At 38.9% G+C, this 14425-nt stretch overlaps 1 protein-coding gene across 2 annotated transcripts in view; it reads left to right on the top strand.

Moving 5' to 3' along the window:
• The window catches only part of PTPRZ1 (protein tyrosine phosphatase receptor type Z1), a 380311-nt gene that overhangs the window by 347851 nt on the left and 18035 nt on the right, over window positions 1–14425 (top strand). For both annotated transcript variants that reach the window (XM_053716675.1, XM_053716674.1), the window contains one exon: window positions 1233–1306. In XM_053716675.1, the coding sequence (XP_053572650.1) occupies window positions 1233–1306 (74 nt within the window). The remainder of the gene's footprint in view (window positions 1–1232; window positions 1307–14425) is intronic.

The raw sequence follows: 14425 nt of genomic DNA, 5'->3' as shown, positions 1-14425 counted from the left end.
CTATATCTATTTATCATCTATCTATCTGTATATATGTATGTGTCTGTGTGTGTGTGTATATATATAAATATATATATATATATATATATACAGGTGGCCCTCATTTTACAACGGTTCAATTTATACAGTTTCAGAATAACAACCTTTTTTTCCAGTCATGTGACTGCTATAGAAAAGCATTGAGAAGCAGTGCATTTATTAAAATAGCCAGTTGATGGAGCTGTCCACTTGTGTTGCAGCAAAGCCAAGAAAGCTGAAATTAATCAGTTTAACCAGACATGAGCTATCGAGCAGATTTCAGAGGAACAAGATCTTCCTGTCTATAAATCAGTCCAGATTGAAATGCATAAAAAGAACTGTTTGCAAAAAAAGGAAATTAAGTCTGTATTGTGTGATTATTTTTTTAGGTTTATAATGCTGTTTGGCAAATGTTTTTGTTCATTTAACTTAGTTTAATTATATATTCTGTGTTGTGTGATTATTTTATTAGGTTTATAATGCTGTTTAGCATTTAAAGTCTTCATTTCAAAGCTTTAAAAATAATGTATTAGGTGTTACTTATGACAATTTTGAGAGGGGCCTGGTACCTATCTCCCTCACTTCCCATTGACTTACATTATAAACTGGGTTTCAATTTACAACGGTTTCAATTTACAACCATTCCTTCTGGAACCTAACCCCGGCGTAAACTGAGGGCTACCTGTATATGTATATATATATATATATATATATATATATATATATATATATATATATATACAAACAACAAATGTTGTGCAAAAGAGATTTTCAGGGACATTTCCAGGGACACAAAAAATCCAGGGACATACAACAAAATCCAGAGACTGTCCCTGGAAATCAGGGACTGTTGGCAACTATGACTAAATAAATAGATAAATATTACCATTAATATATTATTATTATTATTATTATTATTATACTTTATTTATAAAGCGCCAACATATTCCGCAGCGCTGTCAATTGGTACAATTAATTTAGATAAAACAATGTTATAAAACTTATAAGAGACAGGACAACATTTTACAAACACATACAGGAGGAATTGAGGACCCTATTCCTGTGGTAACTTACAATCTATCTATCTACAATCTTTAATAGCTTGCTGTAGCTATTTGAACTTTTCCATTTAGGTAGAATATTTTCAACAATGTACCTTTTAAATTGAATATTGTAAAAATTGTTTTGTTTTTCTCTGTCAAACATCTCTGCAGTTGAAAGTGCAAGAGTCGGACTATCGTCATTGGCTGGAGAAGGAACAGATTACATTAATGCCTCATATATTATGGTAAGACAGATAACAGTTATATCAGGTTATGCTTAAAATGGAGTCACCTTTGACATTAAATAAATATTCAAGTACATCTAAATATGTCAAGCAGAAGTAAAGCATTTGTTTGCAGTGATAATTATTCAGATGTCTAAAGGTCACTGCTTATATGCTACAAGGACATTTTTGAAATAACTAGACTGTGAGCTTATAAAATGGTCAGTAATTCTCTTTTTTACTAATGTAAATTACCAAAGAATGTAGTAACTCAAATGCACGGTCATAATTTTGTTCAACTCATTAATATTGAAGGTCAAACTGTGTGCTTAATAGTTTTTCTATTATTCCTGGTCACCCTGAAATCTACATTCACATCTGAAAGGGTGCAGAAAATATGTCACTTTTTAGCCTAGTAATTTTTTTTTTGTCAAAACCATCTGCTTATGATCTTCTGTGGCATGACAATGATTTTATTTTTTAGTGTAAACAATGAAGGCAATAAACATAAAGACATACAATAAGGAATTTCTAAGGAAAAAAATGAATCTACATTTAAAATGCATTTTACCAAATTAACTTTTAAAATATTTTAAATGGTTTTGTGCATTTGGCATTGTGTCTGTACACATGCCTACAATATTATTTGTATCCAAGATGTAGTGATTTGTGGAGTTTCTATTTTGTCCATGACCTTGGTTGATATGATTAAATTATAATTTGTGTGTTAGCAATAGCATGATAGAAGCATTGGCATCAGTATTAGGCGCTACCGTATCTACTGGCAGTTAAATGTTTTGTTCCCACAACCTTTGTAATTTTTCTATCTTTGACCCCCAAAAGCTGTTACACATCTACAACCACCAAAAAACACCCATGCTAAATAGTTTCTAAATTTTGTCCTGACTTTAGAAATATCCAATGTTTATATGTTCTTTGCTTTTTTTGCAAGTTATAGGGCAATAAGTACAAGTAGCACTTTGCTATTTCCAAGCCATTGGAATCTCTGAAAATCCCTTGACATGTATATATATTTTTTTAGTAGGCAACCCAAAGTATTGATCTAGGCCCATTTTGATATATTTCATGCCACCATTTCACCGCCAAATGCGATCAAATAAAAAAAAAAAGTTCACTTTTTCACAAACTTTAGGTTTCTCACTGAAATTATTTGCAAACATGCTTTTCTGGGATCCCCTTTGTTAAGAAATAGCAGACACTTATGGCTTTGGCATTGCTTTTTGGTAATTAGAAGGCCGCTAAATGCCGCTGCACACCACACTTGTATTATGTCCAGCAGTGAAGGGGTTAATTAGGTAGCTTGTAGGGAGCTTGTAGGGTTAATTTTAGCTTTAGTGTAGAGATCAGCCTCCCACCTGACACATCCCACCCCTGATCCCTCCCAAACAGCTCTCTTCCCTCCCCCACCCTACAATTGTCGCTGCCATCTTAAAGGGACACTGAACCCAATTTTTTTCATATAGAGCAAGCAATTTTATGCAACTTTCTAATTTACTCCTATTATCAATTTTTCTTCGTTCTCTTGCTTTCTTTGTTTGAAAAAGAAGACATCTAAGCTAAGGAGCCAGCCAATTTACCAGTACTAAAATAAAAGGATTTCTTTTTTTAAAATATATATTCAGCAGTGATGGATCCCCCTTAGCCCCCAACCTCCCTGATCCCCCCCAAACAGCTCTCTAACCTTCCCCCCTCTACCTATTTGCACCTATCTTGGGTACTGGCAGCTGTCTGTCAGTACCCAGTTTGCCAAATATTTTTTTTTTTTTTATAAAACAAAATTTTTCTGTAGTGTAGCTCCCCTCTCCATAACCTACACCCCACCCCCTCCCAGATCCCTTGGATAAAATGTACCACCCCCTCCCTCCATCAATTACAATTTTAATGTTCCACAGTGTAGTGGTACAATATATCAAGATACCACTGTCAAAAAATTTGAAAAAGCACCAACAAGTTATCTAAACAGAGGGCAGGGTGAACGCCTGATGCACATTTCGCCACTGCTTTGTCAAAGGAAAAAGCCTCTCGCTTTCTTTTTCCTTAAATAGAGTATCAGACCAATTAGCGATCTCTGACATGTTCACACACGTGTTATTGGGAGCACCAATCAAAGGGTATTGTAGTGTTTACACTACACACGTTGTCAAAGGAGGGGAGTGTGAGGACTCATCCAATTACGCTTCTCACTATGGCATCCCGCCCACTTATTGTGACAGGCTTACATTATGATTATTATAGTGGCTATGCAATTGTGTTACTCCTTATCATCTACGACATACGTAATATTTCTTAATATCATACTGCAGATAAGCTAAGTACAGTGTCATATTATAACACAGTGTGTTGGTATATTTATTTGTCTTTATCGATCTTTGCTCTGTAAGTAAAAACAAACAAAGGGGAAATTTGTAAAGCTAGAAAACTGGCGTAAAGGTTTCAATATGTCCAACAGAATTGTGTACATATCTATTGATATCAGCATTAATATATGTGTAGAAATACACATCCCTCATATCATTCCTTAGTAGACAGAGGATATTAAAGAAATATTGGAAAATATATACAGTGCAGTCTCAGGTTATCCCTCATATCATTCCTTAGTAGACAGAGGATATTAAAGAAATATTGGAAAATATATACAGTGCAGTCTCAGGTTATTGTCATATCCCCAAGCTGCTATATACTATCTATATATTTGTGCAGATTGATCATCATTGTCACTTTAATTATTTGCATAGAAAAACAGGCTCCTATTCATTCCATATATGCTGATGTTTGTATCTTTATTAAGATATTTTGTTTATGAAAGGTAATTGGTCTGAAGACATACTAAAATTATGTTCATACATACCTATCATCTCTGTCATTAACATTGTTTCAAAGGGATACAATTCAGTATTTCTTATAATTGTATTAGGGTGTTAGTATATCCATCATACATTGTATTATGATATATCTATATCGTTGAAAAGATTTGAGTACAGAAATTACTACAGCTTATCTGCTCATTCATGCCTTCAGGGAACATGGTTTGTAGTCTGAATATCTATTTAGTTTCTGATTTCAGAAGGGCTGTTACGATGTTACCCTCACGTATACCAAGTCTCACTTTATGTAGGATCCAAGCTAATTCTAGTTTGCTCTGATGGTGTTCCAGAAAATGTCTCGCCACTGTAGTCAGTTTCTTGCTTTTTTCGTGGTCCTTCTTGGCAAGTATATGCAGTGATGTTATTTATCAAGTATTTAATTTCAAAGCTATCTGTTAGCATGAATGTGCCCTAATGACTCATACTGGCAATTGTCAATTGTAAGTATAGGGTTAATCCCAGCTGTGGACTTCCTAAAGTTGCTAATCGTATCTTATATTAGGCTTAACATTCATTTTGGCATTAACTTCTAAGTACATTTGTTTTCCACAGTGCTAGTGAAATGTTGCTCAGATAGCTATCGTGCCTTTTTCGTGGTCCTTCTTGACATTCTTAATATTGCAGCAATGTTCTCCTAATCTTACACGAAATTCTCTTGTAGACATACCTACATATCTTTTCTTATGTGAACATTCCAAACAGTATATAATGTTGTTACTTTTACAATTATATAGTTCCATCATTTGTACCTTGCCATTTGGAAAGATCTCCATCTCAGTAATATTTCTCATGTATGGGCAGTATTTACAACCCCCACAGGGGTAAGTGCCTTTTACTTTGTCCATCCTTTTTGGCGTATGTTTGGATGAGAAACTGCTACAGAGAGGCTATGATTATAGATTGGTTGTTGACAAGAAGGACACGGTGCTGGAGTGCACACAGGATGATGTAGTCAGTAGATCGATATTGACACCTAAAATGGATCGGATCAATTTTGTGACTACTTTTGATACTGCCCATGGGACACTAGACACCTCTATGAGGAAGCACTGGGAATTGGTGAAAGCGGATAAGTCCCTACCATTCCAGCACATAGAGCCCCCGAGGATGGCATATCAAAGAGCACAAAACTTAAGGAACATACTGATTGAAGCTGACCCTACAAAATGCTATCAAAAAATTACCTGGCTGAAATCAAGCAAAAAAGGTTGTTTCCAGTGTGGCAACTGTGTCACATGCAACAGCATGCTTAAAGGGTCTTCTTTTCAATATCCACATTCCAACAAAAGATATAAGATCAGTCATCGTCTATTGTTCACAAGCAATCATGTATTCTACATCCTCATATGCCCGTGCTTCTTATTCTACGTTGGCAAAATAGTTACACCTTTCAGAGTTTGCATGGCCAACCACAGGTTTGCAATCAGAAAAGCCATTGATAAAGGCAACTCTGAGCAACCTGTGGCCAGACATTTTTGTCAAAAGAAGCACAGCATCTTGAGTCTGCGAATCATGTTAATAGACCACGTACCCCCTATGCCAAGGGGAGGTAACAGGGCTAAGGCACTCTTGAGGAAGGAGACAAAGTGGATGTACACACTAGACACAGTGGTGCAAAGAGGACTTAACACCCATTAAGAATTCAGCCTCTTCTATAACTAGCCTCTGAAAAGACTGACAATAACTCATTGTGTGGAGTATCCATCTAGCAGTTTTCCCCCCAGGATCAATGTGAGATGACCCCTACCGGGATGTGATCTACAGCTAAAATGGAGTGGGACTAATTATGCATCAACAAACTATAAATGACACATAAATACTGTCTCAATTGAAGTACCCATTGCGGCCACCCCTGTTGTTATACCTCTACCATACCTTAGCAGGCTACAATATATCACAAGAGTCCGATACGTTTAGCAATGTACAAATTCTATATGAATTAGTTATATCATTCACTAAAATTGTTTTTTATTTAGCCTGTCTCTAAATTGACAGAGGATGTGTCACACCTTGAGTTCGCCACTTACATGGGGCACTCGGATCATACAGTGTATTTTGACAGCTTTCAGTGTTGATTCTGCCCCCTGCACATGCGCTTTGGTGAATCAGAGTGCATCGCGACGTGATGACGTCATTGTGAAACTGGGGTTGTGGTGGTGCACACTGCGGCAGTAAGATGGGCTAAGTTGTATTGACTAATGTTGGTTTAACACTATATATAAGGAGGATTTGATGTGCGGAATGTTACACATGTTTTGTCTTGTCGAAATCATTTGACAAAGGGACAGGACCGGTGCCCGAAACGTCATGAGCTTTTAACCTTTGGAATAAAACCTTTAGTTTATTTGAAAAGTCCATTGAGTGCTTTCTATACCTTGGGATTTGAATGTACTTTGTCAGCGCCTTAGCAATCGCTTTGATGGGGAGTGCATACCATTGGAGATGAGTATATATACAGTATATATATATACATATATATATGTGTGTGTGTGTTTATGTGTGTAAATATATGTGTGTATACATATGTATTTATGTGTTTAGATGTATAAATATGTATGTGCACGCATACATACATATATATATACACATATTAACACTTTAATACACATGAATACATAGACTGACCATATTGCCGCTTTAAAAAGGGACACAGGAAAAATGCATATGTCAGGGTTCTTATACAAAACATTTCTTTAACCAGCCCTGAAAACAGCCCTGACATATGTATTTTTTATATGCGTCCCTTTTTAAAGTGGCAATATGGTCACCCTATGTATACACCTATATATATATATATATATATATATATATATATATACACACACACACTTTTGAGTCATTTCCAATCAAATACCTTGAAACATGCCATATCCTTTTTATTTTAATTTTTAATGTGTTTTAATTTATTTTAATATAAATACTTCACATTCAATATATATCTATGTATATTTCTATATCTGTATATATTTATATAAATATATAGGTATTCATATTTTTTTAAATAGTCATATATATATATATATATATATATGTATATATATATATATATATATATATATATATATATTAATATTATACATATATATATATTGACAAAGCCCTGAGGAAACCCCGTCTCCCTAGCGACGAGTGGGTTAAACGCGCATCGGGAATTGGCTGGCCGCTCCATGTGACTTGACATGCTTTGCTTGTTTGTGGATCGGATAGCAGAGAAGTTTGCGTGTACAACATAACTCATGAGCCTAAGGGAGTATACATTTCCTGGAAGATGTCCTAAGGGATATTGGCATTACTCTTCTGACGCATGCAGCGGATCATATGCTCCAACAGTAAAGTCCTTTTTCGTCTAATGGAAGGGAGAGTGGTGAAGCCCGGCAGCAATCAGGTGTAGTCGACAGAGGGATACAGACACACACATGTTGTATCCTCCTGCATCTTTGTTTTTGTGCCATCACTGTATTGATTACTTTGCTTCCACTCCGACTTAAACATCTGTTAGGATTTACACTAGATGGGTACAGTTGACAGAGGGATACATTTACTAACACAAGATATCCTCCTGCATCCTTGTCTGTGTTATTATAACTCTTTCATGCTGCAATACTAATACCTACGCTTCAAGCGCTTAATCATTTGCTACATATCTATGTATGCTCTGGCTCAAGATGTTCAGCATAACCTGTTACAAAACCTACCAGTGGTTATAGGGGATGTTTGACAGAAAGACTGTTAATCTACTTGGTTTACAAAAATTTGATATCATTTTATTTGTCTTCTATGTTGGTTCTGATATTATTGCAATACCCGCTCTACCGCTCCACATAAGTAATATACCCTATATGTGTAGATTTATATAGAAAGTCTAGGCTATGCCGTGTTAAGCTTAGAATAAATATTCTGATGTCTGGTAGCTAAATCTGTACCCACATTGAGGATATGGGTGTCTATGCACATTTGTATTAACTCCTATGCTCAGTTTTACTAAAACCTGCTTTGGTCTTCGCATATTTGTTTGAGAACTACATTTTGTGCCTAGACAACTTCCTTATCTACAGTAGTATTCTTTATTTGGGTATAATTGTAATATATTAATTTTTTCTATGCATGTCTTTTCACATGGACCGGTCCTAATACATTTTTGATCATATGTATATATTGGATATGATATATTTCATGGTTTTAACATTGTATTTACAACATCCATTTGTTTGGGCCTGCACTCAGCACAGCGTGAAAATAAAAATACCACTTTTTTCATATGTTACTTGTGTTGCCATTTTCTTCTATTACACAAGAGTGCTGAATTCCCAGTCTTTTATGGGGTTTTATTGTAAACCTCCTCTTCTTCTTGATCTATAGTTGATAAATATTTAATGGGTCTGCACCATATTAACTAAATGTTGACCTTCTCATCAGACCAGATTCTAACATTCCAATTGGCCTTACCAACTGTCTTTGATTAGCAATTAAGTAAATTTAGTGGACTGACTGCCCTACCTGTATATATTTCAGACTAGTTAGGGGATGTGCACTGCACAGGGGTGCACTGCTTACAGGGCTGTGTACTTTTTAACAATAGCATATGTTCACATTTTCCAAGTGAACATTTTATAAGTGAGGCATCAATTTTTAAGAATTATACAAGAATTGAACAAGGATTGGGCAAGGGGCAAAACACAAGGCAAGTACTCTTGTAATACTGTGTTTTGTGTATCTCATTGTATCCTTTTGCAAGTGCTGCCGTAACACTGTGTCTTATGTGTTTACTTGGTTCCCACTTTCATAATAATGCTCAATATCTTCATACTCCTTTTTGCTACCTCTTGTCTCTATAACAAACTACATTACTCACTTACTCCTTCTCCCTGTCCACCTGCACTGTTCATTAGCCCATCTCTCTTATACTCACCTTACTTTTGTACTCATGAACTCTACGTATTCCTAAATACTCTCTCTCCCCCCTGCACTTCAGTTAAACAACAGTCTCATTACTGCAAATCTGCTTCTCATCTCATGTCACTCTCCCTCTTGCTCATACTAGCTGCTGGCGACATCTCCCCTAATCCTGGTCCCTCACAACCTCCTAACCTTTCACATCCTTGTGTGCCTTTCATTAGACTTCATAAACTAAACTCTGGTAACCTTAATCGCATTCCTCTTACATCTAAAAACCCCTCCCCCTTCACTTGTGCACTCTGGAACTCTTGCTCTGTTTGCAACAAGTTAACTTCTATCCATGATCTCTTTATCTCCCACTCTCTTAACCTTCTGGCTCTTACAGAAACCTGGCTCTCTACTTCAGACACAGCATCCACTGCTGCACTGTCACATGGGGGTCTCCATTTCAGCCACACTCCTAGGTCTGGCAATAGACAAGGAGGTGGTGTCGGTATTTTACTTTCCTCTCGGTGCACCTTCCAACAAATTCAGCCCTTCTCTTCACTCACATTTTCCTCATTTGAAGCACACATGATTCGGTTATTCTCTCCCCTCTCTATATGTGTTGCAGTCATATACGCCCCCCTGGCTCCCCAACTCAATTTTTAGATCACTTTGTTGCCTGGCTTCCTTATTTCCTTTCCTCAGACACCCCTGCCCTCATTCTTGGCGACTTCAACATCCCCCTTAACAATCCCACTGCCTCATCTGCTAAACAACTTCTGCAACTCACTTCCTCTTTCGGTCTGTCACAATGGACTGATTCTCCCACTCACAAAGACGGTCACTCCCTTGACCTGATCTTTAGCTATCGATGCACTCTCTCAAACTTCTCAAACTCCCCTTTTCCTCTTTCTGACCACCATCTCCTTACCTGCAACATATCATCCCTTCCTACAACTCTCCCACCTTCTACTCCTCACACCAAACTTCACAGAAGCATTAGGTCTTTAGATCGGCAACAACTTGCTAATTCCCTTCAACCGCTCCTCTCATCCTTCTCCTCCTTTTCCTGCCCTGAACAATCTATCTGCCACTATAATTCCACCCTTATATCCATCCTTGACAATCTCGCCCCTCTTGCCACTGCTAGGAAATCACACACTCATCCCCAGCCCTGGCATACTCCTCTGACATGGTACCTACGCAGATGTTCCCGTACTGCTGAACGACATTGGAGAAAATCACGGAGGTCAGCTGATTTTCTTCATTACAAATTCATCTTGAACTCCTACTACTCTGCCCTTAATCTCCACAAGCAACACTACTTCTCTACTCTTATCTCTAATCTTTCTTCAAACCCAAAACGTCTGTTCTCCACTTTCAATACTCTCCTCCGCCCTCCCCCACTTCCTAATACAACTTCTCTGTCAGCTCAAGACTTTGCCAGTCACTTCATTAACAAAATTGATTCCATCAGACATGAAATCAGCTCTCAACACAATTCCATTCTCTCCCCCCCTCAAATACTCTCACTCAACCACAACCCTCATAACCTGAAACTTAGTTCATTCTCCCCTGTTACTGAGGACGAAGTTTCAGCACTTATACTGCGCTCTCGCCTCACTACCTGTCCCCTTGACCCTATCCCCTCACAGCTGCTCCCCTCTCTATCTGCTACCCTTACCCCTATACTAACACACATTTTCAACCTCTCCCTCAGCACTGGTACATTTCCCTCATCAATGAAACATGCACTGGTCACACCTATCCTCAAAAAACCTTCCCTTGATCCTACCTCCCCATCCAACTACCGCCCAATTTCCCTCCTCCCTCTTGCTTCAAAGCTTCTCGAAAAACTAGTATATGCACGCCTATCCCATTTCCTTACGTTAAACTCCCTTCTTGACCCGCTGCAATCTGGATTTCGTCCCTATCACTCCACAGAGACAGCTATTGTTAAGGTCACCAACGACCTACTTACAGCTAAATCAAAAGGCCACTTCTCTCTGCTTATCCTCCTTGATCTGTCCGCAGCCTTTGACACTGTCGACCACCCTCTTTTGCTCCAAACCCTCCAATCCTTCGGCATCTGTGATACAGCCCTTTCGTGGCTCTCTTCCTACCTGTCAAACCGTACCTTCAGTGTAGCCTTCTCTGGGGCCTCCTCTGCCCCGTCACCACTTTCTGTCGGAGTACCGCAAGGCTCTGTCCTCGGTCCCCTTCTCTTCTCAATCTATACGTCATCACTAGGTTCCCTTATTAAGTCCCACGGTTTCCAATATCATTTGTATGCCGATGACACCCAAATCTACTTCTCTGCACCAGAACTATCTCCTTCCTTGCTAACCCGTGTCACTAACTATCTTTCTCACATCTCTTCCTGGATGTCCTCTCACTACCTCAAGCTAAATCTCTCCAAAACTGAGCTCCTCATTTTCCCCCCTTCTTCCAAACTGTCGACAACTCCATCATTACCCCTACCCCACATGCCCGATGTCTCGGGGTCACATTTGACTCAGATCTTTCCTTCACTCCTCATATTCAGTCCTTGGCTACAGCCTGCCGCTTCCACCTTAAAAACATCTCTAAAATTAGACACTTCCTTACACAAGACACAACTAAGATTTTAATCCACTCTCTCATTCTTTCCCGCCTTGATAACTGCAACTCTGTCCTCTCTGGTCTCCCCACCTGCCGCCTTGCTCCTTTACAATCCATAATGAATGCCTCTGCCAGACTCATCTTCCTTACACGTCGCTCTTCATCTGCTGCGCCTCTCTGCCAATCCCTTCACTGACTTCCTCTTGCCTCTAGGATCAAACACAAAACTCTCACTCTTACATACAAAGCCCTCAACTGCACTGCTCCCCCTACATCTCAGACCTTGTCTCCAGATACTCTCCCTCCCGTCCCCTTCGCTCTGCTCCTGACCTCCTACTCTCCTCCTCTCTTGTCACATCATCACACTCCCGTTTACAGGACTTCTCCAGACTGGCTCCCATCTTGTGGAACTCTCTGCCTCGCTCCACAAGACTCTCTTCTAGTTTTAAAGCTTCAAGTGCTCCCTAAAGACTCTACTGTTCAGGGACGCATACAACCTACGCTGACCTTTCCTATTACCAGTTCCTCTGCTCCACTGCAATCCCCTGAACCCTCTTAGCATGTAAGCCTAAAAGTCCAGCTGTTTGTAGATCACCTTCTTAAGAGCTGACTACAACAGTGCAACTTTTGCCAGGGCCCTCTACCCTATAATTGTTTTGTTGTACTCCCCCTTTGTTTATAGCACTGCGGAATCTGTTGGCGCTCTACAAATAACCGATAATAATAATATATGAGTTGGTTTTGTGTAAAATATTTCTTTATACACCTGCAACACCATATAAATTATAGAAGTTTTTAAATCCACTTCTCATAAATAAATAAATATATATATATATATATATATATATATATATATATATATATATATATATATGGTGGGGCAAAAAAGAATTTAGTCAGCCACCAATTGTGCAAGTTCTCCCACTTAAGAAGACGAGAGAGGCCTGTAATTTTCATCATATGTATACCTCAACTATGAGAGACAAAATGTGGAAACAAATCCAGACAATCACATTGTCTGATTTGGAAATAATTTATTTTCATATTATGGTAGAAAATAAGTATTTGGTCACCTACAAACAAGCAAGATTTCTGGCTCTCACAGACCTGTATTTTCTTCTTTAAGAGGCTCCTCTGTCCTCCACTCATTACCTGCATTAATGGCACCTGTTTGAACTTGTTATCAGTATAAAAGACACCTGTCCACAACCTCAAACAGTTACACTCCAAACTCCACTATGGTGAAGACCAAAGAGCTGTCGAAGGACACCGAAACAAAATTGTAGACCTGCACCAGGCTAGGAAGACTGAATCTGCAATAGACAAGCAGCTTGGTGTGAAGAAATCAACTGTGGGAGCAATAATTAGAAAATGCAAGATATACAAGACCACTGATAATTTTCCTCGATCTGGGGCTCCATGCAAGATCTCACCCCATGGGGTTAAAATGATCACAAGAACAGTGAGCAAACATCCCAGAACCACACGGGGGGACCTAGTGAATGACCTGCAGAGAGCTGGGACCAACGTAACAAAGGCTACCATCAGTAACACACTACGTCACCAGGGACTCAGATCCTGCAGTGCCAGACGTGTCCCCCTGCTTAAGCCAGTACATGTCCGGGCCCGTCTGAAGTATGCTAGAGAGCATTTGGATGATCCAGAAGTGGATTGGGAGAATGTCATATGGTCAGATGAAACCAAAGTAGAACTATTTGGTAGAAACACAACTCGTCGTGTTTGGAGAAGAGAGAATGATGAGTTGCAACCAAAGAACACCATACCTACTGTGAATCATGGGGGTGGCAACATCATGCTTTGGGGCTGTTTCTCTGCAAAGGGAACAGGATGACTGAGCCGTGTACATGAAAGAATGAATGGGGCCATGTATCGTGAGATTTTGAGTGCAAACCTCCTTCCATCAGCAAGGGCATTGAAGATGAAATGTGACTGGGTCTTTCAGCATGACAATGATCCCAAAAACACCGCCCGGGCAACGAAGGAGTGGCTTTGTAAGAAGCATTTCAAAGTCCTGGAGTGGCCTAGCCAGTCTCCAGATCTCAACCACATAGAAAACGTTTGGAGGGAGTTGAAAGTCCGTGTTGCCCAGCGACAGCCCCAAAACATCACTGCTCTATAGGAGATCTGCATGCAGGAATGGGCCAACATACCAGCAACATTGTGTGACAAACTTGTGAAGACTTAAAGAAAACGTTTGACCTCTGTCATTGCCAACAAAGGATATATAACAAAGTATTGAGATTAACTTTTGATATTGACCAAATACTTATTTTCCACCATAATTTGCAAATAAATTCTTTCCAAATCAGACAATGTGATTGTCTGGATTTGTTTTCACATTTGGAGTAGTTGAGGTATACCTATGATGAAAATTACAAGCCTCTCTCATCTTCTTAAGTGGGAGAACTTGCACATTTGGTGGCTGACTAAATACTTTTTTGCCCCACTGTATATATATTTCATTAATAAGAAATGAAAAAGTGTCACTTTTTCAGACACTGAATTTGAGTGCGATTCATCTGACAGTGAGATCAATGAAGATGGGGCGACAGCAGCTGTTTTTCAAGTAGAAGATAACCTACAGGAAACTGACATCCCAACATCACAGTCAAAAACGAGCAGCGACAAACTGTATCAGGAGTTCGAAAAAAATGCATAGAGGATCCAGAGGAGGTCACAAGAAAAACAAAGGACAACAAAAAACAGAGTTACAGGACTACATATGCCACCAGGTCACAGAATGTGACCAAGA

Source organism: Bombina bombina, chromosome 6 (genome assembly GCF_027579735.1).
Source record: "Bombina bombina isolate aBomBom1 chromosome 6, aBomBom1.pri, whole genome shotgun sequence".
In the NCBI taxonomy this organism is placed as follows: domain Eukaryota; kingdom Metazoa; phylum Chordata; class Amphibia; order Anura; family Bombinatoridae; genus Bombina; species Bombina bombina.
Note: the sequence above shows the minus strand (reverse complement) of the source record. Positions and strands in the feature narration are given on the sequence as shown.